The sequence below is a fragment of the Podarcis raffonei genome, chromosome 16 (assembly GCF_027172205.1).
Source record: "Podarcis raffonei isolate rPodRaf1 chromosome 16, rPodRaf1.pri, whole genome shotgun sequence".
Taxonomy (NCBI): domain Eukaryota; kingdom Metazoa; phylum Chordata; class Lepidosauria; order Squamata; family Lacertidae; genus Podarcis; species Podarcis raffonei.
Genome location: NC_070617.1, coordinates 11,540,343 through 11,556,481, shown reverse-complemented (window position 1 = coordinate 11,556,481; position 16,139 = coordinate 11,540,343). Strand labels below are relative to the sequence as shown.

General features: G+C 48.9%; 1 protein-coding gene across 2 annotated transcripts; it reads right to left on the bottom strand.

Moving 5' to 3' along the window:
- Positions 1–244: 244 nt before the first annotated feature.
- Positions 245–14,316, bottom strand: TUT1 (terminal uridylyl transferase 1, U6 snRNA-specific). Of its 2 annotated transcripts, XM_053368820.1 has the most exons (10): positions 14,149–14,296; positions 11,923–12,113; positions 8,641–8,850; positions 7,938–8,052; positions 7,727–7,857; positions 5,082–5,314; positions 4,033–4,142; positions 2,692–2,814; positions 2,170–2,262; positions 245–1,409 (listed from the first exon to the last, which is right to left on the bottom strand). In XM_053368820.1, the coding sequence occupies exons 1-10, from the start codon at positions 14,279–14,281 to the stop codon at positions 361–363; spliced, it is 2,388 nt and encodes a 795-aa protein (XP_053224795.1). In that variant the 5' UTR covers positions 14,282–14,296; the 3' UTR covers positions 245–360. The 2 variants fall into 2 exon arrangements, with proteins under 2 accessions (XP_053224795.1, XP_053224796.1); XM_053368821.1 differs by lacking the exon at positions 11,923–12,113 and having other exon boundaries at positions 14,149–14,316.
- Between the last annotated feature and the right edge of the window lie 1,823 nt (positions 14,317–16,139).

The window sequence follows — 16,139 nt, the reverse complement described above, 5'->3', positions numbered from 1 at the left end:
TTGTTTCTTTGAAGCTACATATGTCATCAGGTAGGGGTGGGTGGCCGTGACTTGGTGTAAACAGCCTTGTGGGCCACTAGGGGATGTTTGGTGGGCCAAATTTGGTCTGCAGGCTAGCGGTTCCCCACCCTTGGCTCAGGCTGTAAAGACACAAACGAAGACACAGAGGTTAAATCTGTGCTCCTTCTTGTCACTTTGAGGCACGATAAGAATAAATGAAACAAAGAATGAGAGACGTGGGAAAGGGTTTTGGCCATGTTTTCATATTCACATTGGCAGTAAGAAAAATATGCAAAAATAAATAAACACAAATCTGTAACTGTTTACAAATACATAGCTTGATGCCCTCTCTTGGGGGACTCAGGCCTTGCTAACCAGGTGCTGCTCCACCATTCGGGGCAAAAAACCTTGCAGGAAGTGGAAGAACTCCTGGAAGACGGACGTTTGCTCAGGGTCTGTCGAGAATCTCAGGCTGATGCGTGTGTCTTGATCGCGGGAAGTGCCACCCCTGCTGGCCTGGGCACAAACTGTGAACTGGAAGAGAGGGTCTGTGGGCCTTGCTTCGCACTCCTGCTGGGAAATGGCCTCGGACACTTTTGCTTCCAGCTCCAAGGAGTTGGCCTTCTGCTGCTGGGTTTCGGGCTCCGGCCCCTGGAGCTGCCGCCGGATGCGACGGCGGCCCAGCCACACGCGATGCCAGACGGCGCAGTTCCAGGTCATGCTCTCCTCACCAGGGAGCAAATCATCAACTCGCAGCCTTTTAGCGGGCAGAGAGACATTGCTCCCTCCCTCGTCTAGAGGGCGCTTGGACCCTACCGACAGCTGCTGAGTCTTTGCTTCTAACTCCTCCTCTTCCTGTTTCACCTCAGAGACTTCCTGCTCCTCCCCAAGCCCCTGCCCCACCTCCACACAGCTACATTTGAGCACGTCCCTTAAGACGAAGGCTACGCTAGCACAGACCTTCTGGAACCAAAGTAGGTGGAAGTCCCTGGCCTGGCCCAGAAGCTCATGGGCTTGAGTGGGCGGCACTGCCATTGTTAGGGGAAGGCCAATGACAAAGTTCTCAGCAACCGGAGCTTCGGTGGCGCCTGGCTGAAACAGGCGGACGAGCCCCCAGATCTTGCCCTTGCTGGACTTGCGCTGGTACTGCAGGCTGCGGCAGTACTTGGCTGCGTTGCAACAGCAGCGCTGGAACCGCAGCGCCGTCTTCTCGTTGACGTTGGCGGCGACGTTGTGGCTCTGCTCAAAGGGGTCCTGGAGATTGAAGGGCCCCAGCTTGAGCTTGCTGCCTGCTTCAGAGGAGGACAGGAAGCTGGGCAGAGGCAGCGGACGGCCCTCCCACAGCGAGATCACGCAGCCAGCGAAGTCGTAATCCTCGAAGACGCGGAAGAACTCGGACAGGAGAGAGCCTGGAAAGTAAGAGGCCGGCAGCCAGTGAGCCATGGAGATGCGAGGGAGGTTTTCCACAAAGTGCTACCAACAGCAATTCAGTGCTTACATCACACAGGAAGCTCCCTTATGCTATGTCAAACCACTGGTCCCTCTTGCACCAGTCTTGTCTACGCTGACAGGCAGCAGTCAGTTTCAAAGCAGGGAATCTCATCCCAGCTCTACCAGGAAGCTTTCTCCAGTCCTACCTGGAGATGCCTGGGATTCAACCTGGAACCTTCTGCAGTCAACGCAGGTGCGTCACCACCGAGCTGCTCCCCTTCCCCTACAAATAAGGATTCTAGCCCTCATGGTTCCAAATAAGTGTTTCCCAAACTTGGGTCTCCAGCTGCTTTTGGACTACAATTCCCATCATCCCTCGCCACTGGTCTTGCTATCTAGGGATGATGGGAGTTGTAGTCAAAAAACAGCTGGAGACCCGAGTTTGGGAACCACTGTTCTAAATAAAGTGAAGATATAAAAAGGGAGGTGCCTTATGCAGAGGCAGACCACCTGTTTAACTCAGTCCTGTCCACATGGACTGGCAGCTCCAGGACTTTTAGGCAGAAGACATTCCCAGCCCAACCTGGAGATTGAACGGGGACCTTCTTCTGCATGTAAAGCAGGTACTGTCCCACTGAGCTATGGCCAATGTCCTAGACTCCCACCTGCACATTTAAAGGAGAACAACAGGAAAATTTCCACTTTAATCTGGGTTTTAACCTCCTGAGAGCAACTCACAAAGATCTTCCTTGTTCCCGCTGGGCTCCAGCCGCGCAGAATCCTTGGGGAAGCTGCAGTCCCATCCATCCACCACAGTGTGTTCCTCTTCCACTAGGGAGCAGAGGAGAGTGAGAACGCTCTTTCCAGAAGCATTGCCAGGAATATCACATTTGTGTGTGTGTATTAATCTTTAGGTTTATTAATCTTTTACATTTCAAAAAATGAACAACAAAATGAACCCTGAACCCTTCCCTCCCCAGGTAAGTGTCTTTCAGCATCAAATGAATCGCTGTCCTCATTCCAGGTGATCTCACCAGAACAGACAGGTCCAAAGACATCTGTGTGTAGCCAGTGGCTGCAGGGACTGGGAATATCACTCAATATTTGCACCTCACTTTTCCTCCCACAAGGAAGCCGAAAGTGGGTGTTAACAATTTGTACAACATAAATAACGACGAGGGCAAAACCAGGATCTAGCTAAGCGATAAATAAAGCTGTTCAGAACCCCAGCTTGCTTTTTTGGGGTGGGAGGGTAGGTACCTGAGAGGTCCTTCAAGTGGGCGACCGTAGGTAGGATGGGTGGGGTGCGTGTCTGCAGGAAGAAAAGCACCAGCAGGGTCAGGGCATAGTTATTGAGGAGGGGGCCTCCGCCAAATGGGTTCCCTGTCAAGAGAGGAAAGGAGGTAGTGTTAAGTGGAAATAAAGCTCTGGCTTCCCACTGCCACCAGAACCCTCCCTCCCTGGGCCACAGCCTGCAGAATCCAAAGCTTTATCACAGGGATCACCAACGTGGCGCCCTTGGTCACCAGAAACCCTCATGGTACCTACGAAAGGTCTCAGTAAATATACCTCTTAAAACCCAAAGTAGACATTTGCTCTTGTGGTTCAGTTCCTGTTTGCACTAGCTCAGCCAATCAACAGTGAACACGCCCCCTTAAACATACCTACATTTGATTGGCTCCTCCCCTCCATTTTGAACAGGGGACAGATGCAATGAGGGAGTGACTGGCAGAGGCTCCCTTTCCTCAGTGATGGGGTGGCTGGTTGTGGGGAGTCAGGGAATGCCCACATTATTTTGTAGGCCTTCATCTCTCAGTCTGCTCTTTTGGATGTGGTGGCCATTCCATGTTAGGCTAGACCCTCCATGGCAGCCATTTTGTAGCTGACACCCATGGCACATTTTTGTAGCTTCAAATGACGGCGATGATTAAATTTATTACCTGCACTTCGCTAGCAGGTTACAACAATTTAAAATTCAGTATTTAAATGAACTGCAGTCAAAGGAATAAGATAAAGGTAAAGGGACCCCTGACTATTAGGTCCAGTCATGGCTGACTCTGGGGTTGCGGCGCTCATCTCGCTTTATTGGCCGAGGGAGCCGGCGTACAGCTTGCTTCCGGGTCATGTGGCCAGCATGACTAAGCCGCTTCTGGCAAACCAGAGCAGCGCACGGAAACGCCATTTACCTTCCCGCCGGAGCGGTACCTATTTATCTACTTGCACTTTGACGTGCTTTCGAACTGCTAGGTTGGCAGGAGCAGGGACCGAGCAATGGGAGCCCACCCCGTCAAGGGGATTCAAACCGCCGACCTTCTGATCGGCAAGTCCAAGGCTCTGTGGTTTAACCCACAGCGCCACCCGCGTCCCTTCAAAGGAATAAAGGGGGTCCTAAAAACGTACATCTCAGGTGTTTACACTGATGGGCGACAACCCTCCAGGGACCCAAGCAAGGAGTATCTCCAAGCCCAAGCTAAAGATGCTGAAGACTGAACCAGAGACCTTCTGCATGCAAAGCAGATGCTCCACCACTGAGTTGCTATGGGCTGTCCTCTCCTTCACAATTTTTGTTGAGTCCCCTCACCCCTTGTTTCTCCACTTTACCTGCCAGCGCCTGCTGCTTTGCCCAATAGCGCACTACATAGACCAAAGGCCGCACTCGCTCGTCCATCTCGGTGCAAAGCTGCAGGAAGCGCGTGTTGCAGATGGCCAGCCTACCATGGAGAGAGAATCCAGAGACAGTAAGTCAGGACCCTGACACAACGAGGCAGCTACCCTGCGCCCCCGGAGCATATAGCTAAAATGGAAGTGGGGAAAGTGTCTCATTTGCAACATCAGTCTCATTTTGAAAATATCAAGCACCAAAATGAGAGAGGAAATCAACTCCTAAGAAACAATTCCCTGAGACCTCGTGTACTTAAATGGCCGTGTTCGTAGTGCCACCACTGGGGGCTGCCCGACTGGCACTGACCTGTGACATGACCTTTTCAGTGGTGGCTCCCTGACTGTGCAATGTCCTCCCCAGCATTGTGTGCCTGTCTCCATCATTCTTAACTTTTATGAGGAATCTGAAAATGTTCCTGTTTATCAAGGCATTTGGTGGCTGAAGAATACTGTTCCTGGAAACCTTGAGATCATTGGAAGAAAGTCTATGTTTTAAATTGTATGTTAGAATGTTTTATCTGTAACTAGTTTCAGTATGTTTTAATCTATTGTAGAATGCATTTTGTTTTATTTTTGGTTTTTCAATCGTGTAACTTTTTGCTGCCCTGGTCTCCTTAGGAGGAAAGGCAGGCTATAAATTCAATAAATTAATAATAATAAATAAAATGGAAAGAACCTATTGTATTTTAGTGGTTTGTTGGAAGCCGCCCAGAGTGGCTGGGGGGACCCAGCCAGATGGGCGGGGTACAAATAAATTATTATTATTATTATTATTATTATTATTATTATTATTATTATTATTATTATTACCTTTGGCCCTCCAGATGTTGCAAAACAAAAGCTCCCATTAGCCCTAGCAAGCATGGGCAACAGCCAGGGGTGATGGGAGTTATGGTTCAGCAACATTCAGGAGGGCCAAAGGTGTAAAACAACAATGCAAAATTTAGTAAAGGGATTCACGCACACAAACACACACACAGCCCCCGTACTTGTTTTTTATGGAGATGTCACCACGCAGGCCCGATTCCTTGTGCCAAAACTTGACAACCGGCCGACGGGCAGTCAGCACGGCCTGGACATTGTGGACTCCCGGAACGCACTTCCGCATCACGGCGGCAACCAACTCCAGCACTTCAGGCACTGTGGCGGAAGCCAAGTCAATATCGCTCAGGATCGAGTCCTCCGAGCACGAGTCCAGCTCCACGCTGGCTCCGTCCTCAGCCTGGAGGAGAAGGGGCATTTGGAACAAGCTGTTTTTATCCTGAGTGTTTCTCTGTCTGGCCCAGTGCTGGCTACTCTGACTGGCAGCATCTCTCCTGGGTTTCAGATCTCTCCCAGCACTTCTTATAGATTCTAGTGCATTGCAGACCTCTTTTCAGTGTAGGAATCTGCCTTATACCAGGTTGGAACAACGGAACATCTAACACTGTACTGTCCAAGCGGCAGCAGGTTTCAGACAAGCTATCTTTCCCAGCCTTGCCTGGAAATGCTGGGGACTGAACCTTGCACCTGCACGCTACAATTCCCAGAGTTCCCCGAGAAGAGGGACTGATTGTTAACCGCTCTAGAAACTGCAGCTCTGTGGGGGTGGAATGGGGTATGTGTCTCCTAACCACTCTCAGCACCCTTAACAAACTACACTTCCCAGGATCCTTTGGGGGGAAGCCGTGACTGTTTAAAAGTAGGAGGATACTGCTTTAAATGTATAGTGGACATGAGGCCTAAAACAAGGGTGGAGAGAATGGAGACCTCTAGGCATCTCTAACTGGCCACTCCGCCTTCTCCAGTCCTCCACACCCCCGAGTGCTTTTCCTTGGCTGGAATCTGTCAGTGAACAGGAAGCATGTGTCTAGGTTACCAGGATGGGGGGTGGAGAGAATTTTGTGCATGTAGCAACCTCTGACTTGTAAGTGCCTGCTGTACAAAGGCAAGAGAGTCACATCCATTAGTCCACCCACTTTTGCATGTGGCTCCTTGGAAGCTGTGAGAGCTAGTGCTCATTAGGACCGGCAGGGTGGGAAGAGAGGAAAACCAGCAGTAGGGGGAACCACAGCCAAGGATAGATGGAACCAAGAAGATCTGCTCTTGTCTCCCTCCTCCTCCCTACAGCATTCTACAAATGCAACACTTAGACTAGGTGCCACCTCCTAGACTGGTTGGAAGGAAGGAAGTGGGTTGCGGCAAGAACTGTGGGTCCAGTTCTGGGCACCACAGTTCAAGAAGGACACTGACAAACTGGAACGTGTCCAGAGGAGGGCAACCAAAATGGTCAAAGGCCTGGAAACGATGCCTTATGAGGAACGGCTAAGGGAGCTGGGCATGTTTAGCCTGGAGAAGAGGTTAAGGGGTGATATGATAGCCATGTTCAAATATATAAAAGGATGTCACATAGAGGAGGGAGAAAGGTTGTTTTCTGCTGCTCCAGAGAAGCGGACACGGAGCAATGGATCCAAACTACAAGAAAGAAGATTCCACCTAAACATTAGGAAGAACTTCCTGACAGTAAGAGCTGTTCGGCAGTGGAATTTGCTGCCAAGGAGTGTGGTGGAGTCTCCTTCTTTGGAGGTCTTTAAGCAGAGGCTTGACAACCATATGTCAGGAGTGCTCTGATGGTGTTTCCTGCTTGGCAGGGGGTTGGACTCGATGGCCCTTGTGGTCTCTTCCAACTCTATGATTCTATGATTCTAAGAGTATTGTTAGCCCAGAAATGGAAACAAGAAGAAATTCCGACGAAAGAAGAATGGCAGACGAAATTAATGGACTATGCAGAATGACAAGAAGGATTCGAAACCTGCAGGACCAGAGATTTACAGAAGATTGGAAGAAGTAGATGAATTATTTGAAGAGCAACTGTAATCAACAAATTACGCTAGTAGGACTACAAGAAGTTTTGTAAGGAGAAATATACAAAGTGTTACAAAGTATAAAAGATAGAGATATTGGTTATGAGTTTGAAATGTAATAGGGAAGATAAGAAATGCATACTGAGAGATTAGATTGGAAAATTTTCAGACAGGATTGATGGAAGTCAAAAATTTGAATAAGATGTAAAAGTATGTTTAATTACTGTTGAAAATGATATGTTAAAAAAAACTAATAAAAAAATTATATATATATATATTTTAAAAAGGAAGTAAGGAAGTGGGTAAGCAGGGCCCAGCTGAGGACAGGCCCTTATGGACTCCACTGATTCAGCTTAAAGCAACTTCCTATGCCACTGACCCCTGGAATTCTGAAATACACTGTCTCTGGACAGGGATGTTCCATTTGACATCATGGTGGTGAACAGTCAACTAACCTCAACTCCATCAGTTTGACAAGGTAGCAGCCATCACCCTCGGCTCATGGCAGCCAGATCCATGCAAGAATAACAGTAGCTACAACTAGGGCTGCTGATTAATGGAGGACGGCATCACTACTGCATCAGGAGCAGGAAATCTTTTTCAGTCTCAGGGCCAGATTCCTTTTTGGGCAGGCTTCCAAGGCCCACATGCCATGACCCACTGCCTGAAAGGTCGCCTAGCAGGAATGGTGGCTGTCAGACTGAAAGGGTTTCCCAATCCTAGTCTAAGACAGACTGAAGGAGACATTTGTAACTCCGTCTGCTGTTAATGTCCTCTGCTCTGGGTCTCACCTGTGGCCCGCTAGGTCGCTTGGCGGAGGCCTGGAAGTTTTTTGTCTTCTCGAGGTCCAGGAACAAATCCAGGTCGCAGCCAGAGACATCGAAGCCATTCACCGAGGAACCAAAGGGGAGAACAGCAGAACCTGGGCATGGAGAGGGGGGTGAAAGGTCAAATGAAGATCCAAGGTTGGACAATCAGCAGAGGTCCAGGGCAGCAGCTTACCGGGGAAAAACTCCAGGAACACCTCCTGGAAGAGAGTGACCAGCAAGTCCCGCAGGCGTCGTTCGCTCTCGGAGAACTCAAAGAGCTGCACCATCAAAGACATCTGGGCATCCACCTGGAAACATAGGAACAAAGGAAGCTGCCTTATGCCCTTCAGACTATTGGGGTCGTCTAGGCCAGTAGTGTCTACACTGACTGGTAGCAGCTGTTCAGGATTTCAGACAGGAGTCTGATTGCAGGTGCCTGGGCTTGAACCTGGGACTTCCTGCATGCAGATACTCCACCACAGAGCTATGGTTTCTGCCCTAAAAACAAAGGAATATTCCAGTCCCCACGATCCTAACTGAACAGCTGGTTTAAAAAGGAGCACAGGAAATTGCCTCATACAGAATCAGACCATTACATCCATCTAGCTCTCTACTGTCTGCACTGGCTGGCAGCTCTGCAGGGTTTCAGACATGGAATCTTTCCCACACCAGGGATTGAACCTGGGACCTTCTGCACACAAAGCAAATACTCTGCTGATGAGCTACAGCCCTTTGCCCACCTGCAGGCAGGAGACCAATAGCAAGGCTTTGGGTTTAATACTTTTAAAGCTGCTGCTAGCCCTGTCAAGCAACCACTTCCATTCAGTCTCCTCCAGCACTTGGGATCAGGAATAAGTTATAGACAGGGCAAGAAAAAGAAACCAGAGTTCACTCACGTTGTCAGCTTGGCACAACTTTTGTGCCAGCTTCTCGGGGCTCAGCTGTCCTTGCTTGGCTGACCCCTGCTTCCTGGGGGGCGTGTATTTGAAGTCCTTCTTCTCTCGAGGCTTGACACGCAGCTTCTCACCCCCCAGGCTGTGCTGGGGCTGTGCCAATACTTTCTCCAGCACTGTCTCATTCTGTAGCTCCACAATCGCATAGACTCCCTAGCAGCGGGTGAGGCAAGAGAAAAGAAAAGAATGTCAGTTTCTGGGTCCTCTCACAATCCTCCTGCCCTGTCTAGAAAAAAGAAGCTACAATGCATGCTCAGCCTTAATAGATTAATGTCTTTAAAACAGAATGAACAGATCAAGAGAAACAACACCCTTTATTAGGATGAACAAGCACTTGAAATGCATGATGAAGGCTTTCTGAGTTAACAAATACTGTATTTTCCCCTCTATAGAACGCACTTTTCCCCCTCCAAAAATGAAGGGGAAATGTGTGTGCGTCCTATGGGGCAAATGCAGGCTTTAGCTGAAGCCTGGAGAGCAAGAGGGGTCAGTGCGCACTGACCCCTCTCACTCTCCAGGCTTCGGGGAGATATCCGCAAGCCTGGGGAGCCCAGCTGGGCTCCCAAGGCTTGTGGATAGCAGTCTCCAAATCCGACCTGGTGTGGAGGCTGGTGGTGGGGAAAGCAGCGCTTCTCCCCACCGCCAGCCCCACAAGCTCGGGGGACAGCGGGGAGGCGGAGCGCCGTCTTCCCACTGTTCCCCGACCTGGTTTGGAGGCTGGTGGTGGGGAGAAGCGCTGCTTTCCCCACCGCCAGCCCCACAAGCTGGAGGGACAGCGGGGAAGCAGAGCGCCGCCTTCCCGCTGTTCCCCGACCTGGTCTTTGGGGCTGGCGGTGGGGGAAAGCAGCGCTTCCCCCCCCGCCAGACCCAAAGAGCAGGTCAAAAGGAACCCAAAGCCTCCAGTTCCCGCTGGGCTCCGGAGGCTTCGGGTGAACACACCTTGAACGCATAGAACGCACCTTGACTTAGAGGGGGAGAACAAGGGGGAAATTTTTTTCCCCTGTTCTCCCCCTCCTATGGTCCGGTGCGTCCAATAGAGCGAAAAATACGGTAATTCCTCCTCCAGCTAGGTGGTCCAGAGGGCAGGAAATATCTCTGTGTATTGTCCTCCGACAAAAATGTCAGGGCAGTGTACAGCAATATAAAAACATTTCTAAAAGACCATTACAAGCAGAATAGAATAATCATTAAAATGACTGTGAGCAACTCCCCAGGCCTGCTGCAGTTGGATTTTCCCCAATGGAATGTTATTTTGAAAACATGCAACCCACTCCTACGTGTGTTTACTCAGAAGTCCCACTGTGCTGAATGGAATTTACTGCCAATAAAGCTGCATGTGAAAGGCTTTTGAAGGTTAAGCCTCTTTAAGTCTTGGGAACAAAGGAGTTGGGAAACATTCAGGAAAGGGCAACCAAAATGGTCAAGAGGAGAGAGCAACTCCCCTATGATGAAAGGTTCCAGCATTTGGGGTTTTGTAGTTTCAAGAAAAAAGCAGATAAAGGCTATCAATGGTTATTAGCCAGGATGGCGATACTCAGTGCTTCCACTGTCAGAGGAAGCATGCTTCTGAATATCAGTTGCTGGGCTGATAGACAGGTTAATACAGTGGTACCTGGGGTTACATACGCTTCAGGTTACAGACTCCGCTAACCCAGAAATTGTGCTTCAGGTTAAGAACTTGCTTCAGGATGAGAACAGAAATCATGCCCCGGCGGTGCAGCAGCTGCAGGAGCCCCCATTAGCTAAAGTGGTGCTTCAGGTTAAGAACAGTTTCAGGTTAAGAACAGACCTCCAGAACGAATTAAGTACTTAACCCGAGGTACCACTGTACATTAGCAGGATTTTAGAAATACAGTGGTACCTCTGGATGCGAACGGGATCCGTTCCGGAGCCCCGCTCGCATCCTGAAGTGAATGCAACCCGCAACTGTGCGGGTCTCGATTTGCCGCTTCTGCGCATGACATCATTTTGAGCGTCTGCGCATGCGGCGAAACCCAGAAGTAACGCGCTCCTTTACTTCCAGGTCGCCGCAGAGCGCAACCCGAAAACGCTCAACCTGAGGTATGACTGTACTTGTAATGACATTATGAATAGACAATAAGTAATTTCAATGATTTTTCAATATAAAATGGAGATGTGGTATGATGCTAAACAATAGAACCAGGGAAGGGACTAAGGGAAAGTCAACTTTTTTCTTTTTATGTTTGATTATGAAGATGTATTGTTGTTGTTTTTTATCTGTTATTTTTGGAAAATTAATAAAATATTTAAAAAATGATTATCAGCTGCTGGAAAGCAGAGGAGGGCAGAGGGCTCTTGTGCTCAGGCCTTGCTTGCATGCTACCCAGAGGCATCTGGTGGGCCACTGTGTGAACAGGATGCTGAACTAGATAGGCCACTGGCCTGATCCAGCAGGCTCTCCTTATGTTCTTAAAGTAAAGGTAAAGGGACCCCTGACCATTAGGTCCAGTCGTGGCCGACTCTGGGGTTGCGGCGCTCATCTCGCTTTACTGGCCAAGGGAGCCGGCATACAGCTTCCGGGTCACGTGGCCAGCATGACTAAGCCGCTTCTGGTGAACCAGAGCAGCGCACGGAAACGCCGTTTACCTTCCCGCCGGAGTGGTACCTATTTATCTATTTGCACTTTGACGTGCTTTTGAACTGCTAGGTTGGCAGGAGCAGGGACCGAGCAATGGGAGCTCACCCCGTCGTGGGGATTTGAACCGCCGACCTTCTGACCGGCAAGTCCTAGGCTCTGTGGTTTAACCCACAGCACCACCCGCATCCCCCTTATGTTCTTATCTGTCTCATAAAGTTTATTTCCCTGCTCCCCTGCAAAGCTTATTCAACGGAGTGTGTTAAATATTGAAAGTGGTAGGAACCCAAGAGTTAAGTTAATACACACTTGGATGGTATCATTCTCTGTGAAATGAACTAAAGGGAGAACTGAAACCATTTTAATATAGTGCTTTATGTCTCTTGCTGTATGTGCTCTTTCTTTTGCTCAGTGGCAAAGTATCTGCTTGGCATGCAAAGACCCCGGTTCAATCCCCAGCATCTCCAGGTAGGAATGAGAAATAACCCCCCTGAAGCCCTGGAGAGCTGCTGCCCATCAGAGTAAACAATACTGAGTTAGATGGACCCCCTGGTTCAGTTTAAGGCAGCTTCCTATCTTCCCAAGAAGCAGCTATCGAGGTTTTACTAATTTGATGCCAAAGGCAATACCTTATCCTTGTCCATTACCACATTGGCCACCTCCCCATAGGCCTGGAAATAATCACTCAGCTCAGAGGCTGGTGTCCCCTTCCGAAAACCACTGACAAACACACTGCGAAGCTCCTGGGCCTGCCGAACAGTGCGGAGGTTTTCCAAGCGCTGGTGTTTCTTCCCACGAAGGTGGTCATCCAGGCTGGGCTCTGCAGCAGAAAAACCAAGGCTTTTGTTTGCTTCTTTTAATCAGCTTTTAATACTGCCCTTTTGACATGATGACCCCAGAGCAGTTTACATCAATAAACATTTAAAAGCAATATGATGCAAACCAAGTATAATAAAAACAGTTCCAGAACTCCAACACACTTACTCCAACACAGAACTCCAAAGATACTTATAATGGTTTTAGAATGATTTTTGTAGTGATATGTTTGCCACCCTGGGCTCCTTTGGGAGGAAGGGCTGGATACAAGTTGAATAAATAAATGGTAATAATATAAAAGTATTTACATTCTGCCATCTGATGTAAACTATCAAGGCAGTCTACTATGATATATACAATACAAATACAGCAAAACATAAAACGCCATTAACATACAAAATCATCATTAAAATGCCTGTCTACTCTTAAAACTGAATAGGCTTATCAACATAAAAATAAGTCTTCAAGAGGTGTTTGAAAGTCAAAAGTGAGCGTGCCTGCCAAATCTCTGCCAGAGTTTTCCATCACATGGGACCAGCAACACTAAATGGCTGATTTTTAGCTGAGGTCAGGCCTCTGTTACACAGGGCACCATTACAATGCTCATGTGGATTATCTCAATGATCGAGCTGAGATCAGGGGGCCATTAAAGTAACTTGCCACTTAAATACCCTGAAACCTTCACTTTTAAATGAATCTGTTAACAAAACACACACACACACACAAATAAAAATAGTTAACATCCATATGAAGCTGGGTGAAATCAGGGGATTTGGAGTTGGATAGCACCAATATGCAGATGTCACCCAAAACATCAAAATGACACACCTGACATAAAAATCAGATAAAAGCCATTTTGAACCGGTGTCTGGTCACTGTAGTGGGCTTCACAAGGGCATTTCCCAAAAAACTACAGCCCACCTAGCCTACTTCTGATGTTTTATGTGGCATCAGGTGTGAGCGAGGCAAAGGGGTGGTCTTCCATCACTTTGAAATCTGTTTGTAAGCTGTTTACATTGCAAAAATAAGGATTTATTTATATAAGGCACACTTGGTGCCTTCATTACATATTTTTAGGTGCCAGGTGAAAACATTCCTCTTCAACCAGGCCTCTGAGTGATACAACAATATATGACATTTAAATGTGCATGGGTGTTGTTGTTCTGCTATTATATTACTATGTTTTTATGTTGTAAACTGCCATGTGATCTTCAGATGAAAGACAGTATATAAATTTAATAAATAAGAACATATCAATAGTCTTCCCCATCACTCAAAATTGGTATGGATAACACCATGAGCGCTTTTGCCTCCCTGTTTTCTAGATGTCAACAGCTTGGAAAGGGTATACAGAGGAATATGAAACTGATTTTAACTGCATGGGGCCCTTTCGCAAAACCACTGTTCCATGTGCCTACTAAAGGGGAAAAGGTCAACTCAGCTGCTCTTGCAGAAGAAAAAATATACATATATATTCATTGCTTAAGAACACAAGGAAAGCAGTTTCTTTCCATGGCTTAGGACTCTTGTACGTTAGCTGCTGTTCGTAAGTAAGGCAAGATTGCCTCAAGTGTGTAACTTTACTTCTCAGGAGGATCCTAAAAACCCTGCAACAGGCGAAGTTTTCCTTCATCACAACTTCCTCTTATCACCAAAACCTTCACTTCAGCTGAAAAGTTTTGAAATATACCGGAATTTCGCAAGGGGTGGGGAGAAGAGTAACCCGGCAGCAGAGGCTGAGCAACTGCAGCCCTTCAGACGTTGCTGGGCTCTTAGTTCCCATCAGCGCTGGCCAAGATATGGGAGCCTGAAGGGCCATCGATTCCCCATCTCTGCCCTCCTGCGCTTCCGAGACAGAACACTTAACTCGAGTCCAAGTTCAGCCTTGGAAGCATTTGAGGAAGAGAGAAGAGAGTGCCTCTGGCCACGTGCAGAGTACCAGACCGAGTTCTCTCTTTTGGTGCGTGTGCATAGGACAATATAAAACCTTTGTTCACCCGCAGCACAGGCCCCACCTCCCGACCTGCGGCCCCACTCACTATTGGCCACCGCCACATGGCAGAGGCGACACCGAAAGCCCCCGCGGGGCAGAGACTCCACATCTCCCAGCCCCGAATCCGCCATTCCGGCGCTCGCCACGCCCACCGCCAGCGGCCGGTTCTTCCAATACATAGGTCCCCGGCGGTTCCCATGCTTGGCTCCGCAACTTCCGCCGGAAGAGCTCGGGTAAATACACGCTACTTCCCTAACTCTGTGGTTCCGCCGGTCTAGGCGCAATTCTCTCTTCCTCCACGCGCCGTCGTTGCTCCTAGGGGTTCAGGGCAATTCGCTTGGAGAATCAACTTCCGGTTGCGATTCGGCGGTCGCCATATGCGTGGTAGAAGCCGCATGTCGCGTTACCGAGTTTATTCCTGCCAAAGGGATAGGAAAAAGTCCCCCCACCAATACGACTGTGGTTCTCCCATCTCGCCCAAAAAAGGTCGGAAGGAGGGACCGCCTCGCCTACAGCTAAGATGGTGGAGGCGAATTTCTTCCATTGAGCTCTTCCATTTCTGCACCTACATAGCCCCCACAAAACTACCTCATATTAGATTCCTTACACATGTTATTCCCCTTCACGTATTTGTGTATGTATTGCTAAGAGTTTTGGCGGGGTAAATTGTATGCCTGAGCGCCATTCTAACTTCTGGATCCAGCAGGGCTTCAATTCCAGGAATAGCCAGGCTAGCTTCCAGGTGAGGTAATAGCCTTCTAAGTGTGGGCCATTAAGGTAACAAAGGAAGTAACTCTGTTGCAGACACAAATGGGTGGGACCGCCCATTCCAACATCTCTCTGTCCTGGTAAGCAAGCATTTTCACAGTGCAATGACATTCCAAGCAAGCAAAAACGCCCAAGCAGGAGCTACTGAGGCTGGGGAAGGTTTGTGGCTTAGGGAGACATCCCAAGGTGTACCTAGAGAAGTCCTTGGGTTCCCCCATCCTGGGTTACAAAGTAGCCGTGGTGCAGAAGGATAGTTAAAATAGGTATTGCCAGTAGGTCAGCAAAGGGTGATATGAAAGGTATCAACAGTGTGTTGTGAGGAATTGCCCAGTTTAAAAATGTTCTGAATAGATGGCTGTTACCTGCTACCTGTGGGGACGCGGGTGGCGCTGTGGTCTAAACCACAGAGCCTAGGGCTTGCCAATCAGAAGGTCGGCAGTTCAAATCCCTGCGACGGGGTGAGCTCCCGTTGCTCGGTCCCGGCTCCTGCCCACCTAGCAGTTCAAAAGCACGTCCAAGTGCAAGTAGATAAATAGGTACCACTCCGGCAGGAAGGTAAAGGGTGTTTCCGTGCGCTGCTCTGGTTCACCAGAAGCAGCTGTCATGCTGGCCACATGACCCAGAAGCTGTCTGCAGACAAATGCTGGCTCCCTCGGCCTATAGAGCGAGATGAGTGCGCAACCCCAGAGTCGTCCGCGACTGGACCTAACGGTCAGAGGCACCTTTACCTTTTTACCTGCTACCTGCAGGCCTCTGGCATTGCTTGCTCATGGGTAATAGTTGGTGGTTCCTTTTACAGAAGTTGCGGAGGCCCGGATTTCATAGTGGGGCAGCTCTTTTGGGAAAGGGCCCATACCCTTTATAAGTTCCCGGCATTTAAAACAACTTGGAGCACAATGGCAGCTTCCAGCTGCACACTCACACCATTAAGGTAGCTTAGCGAAGCAGCCAAAGGCTGAGGAAGCCTCAGGCATGTGAGGGGTTCTCTGTCCTGGGCAAGTTAAGACAGAATTCTTGGTACTACTGCCGCCGGGTCGCAAACAGGAAATTCAAGCCCTGGGAAGGCTGCAGAGGCCTTTACTCCCATTATTGCCTATACAAAGGTACCATTAACCTCCATTGCTCTGCTCACTTTTGCCTCTGCTGCTGCCCACCTTTGGTATATTCCTGCCACACCAGAAGGGAATCTGGCCCTCGCTTTGAATAAACCCACTGCCATCATAGATAACTGCAGGCGGTGTCCTGAATGCCAGTTACAGTGGTACCTCG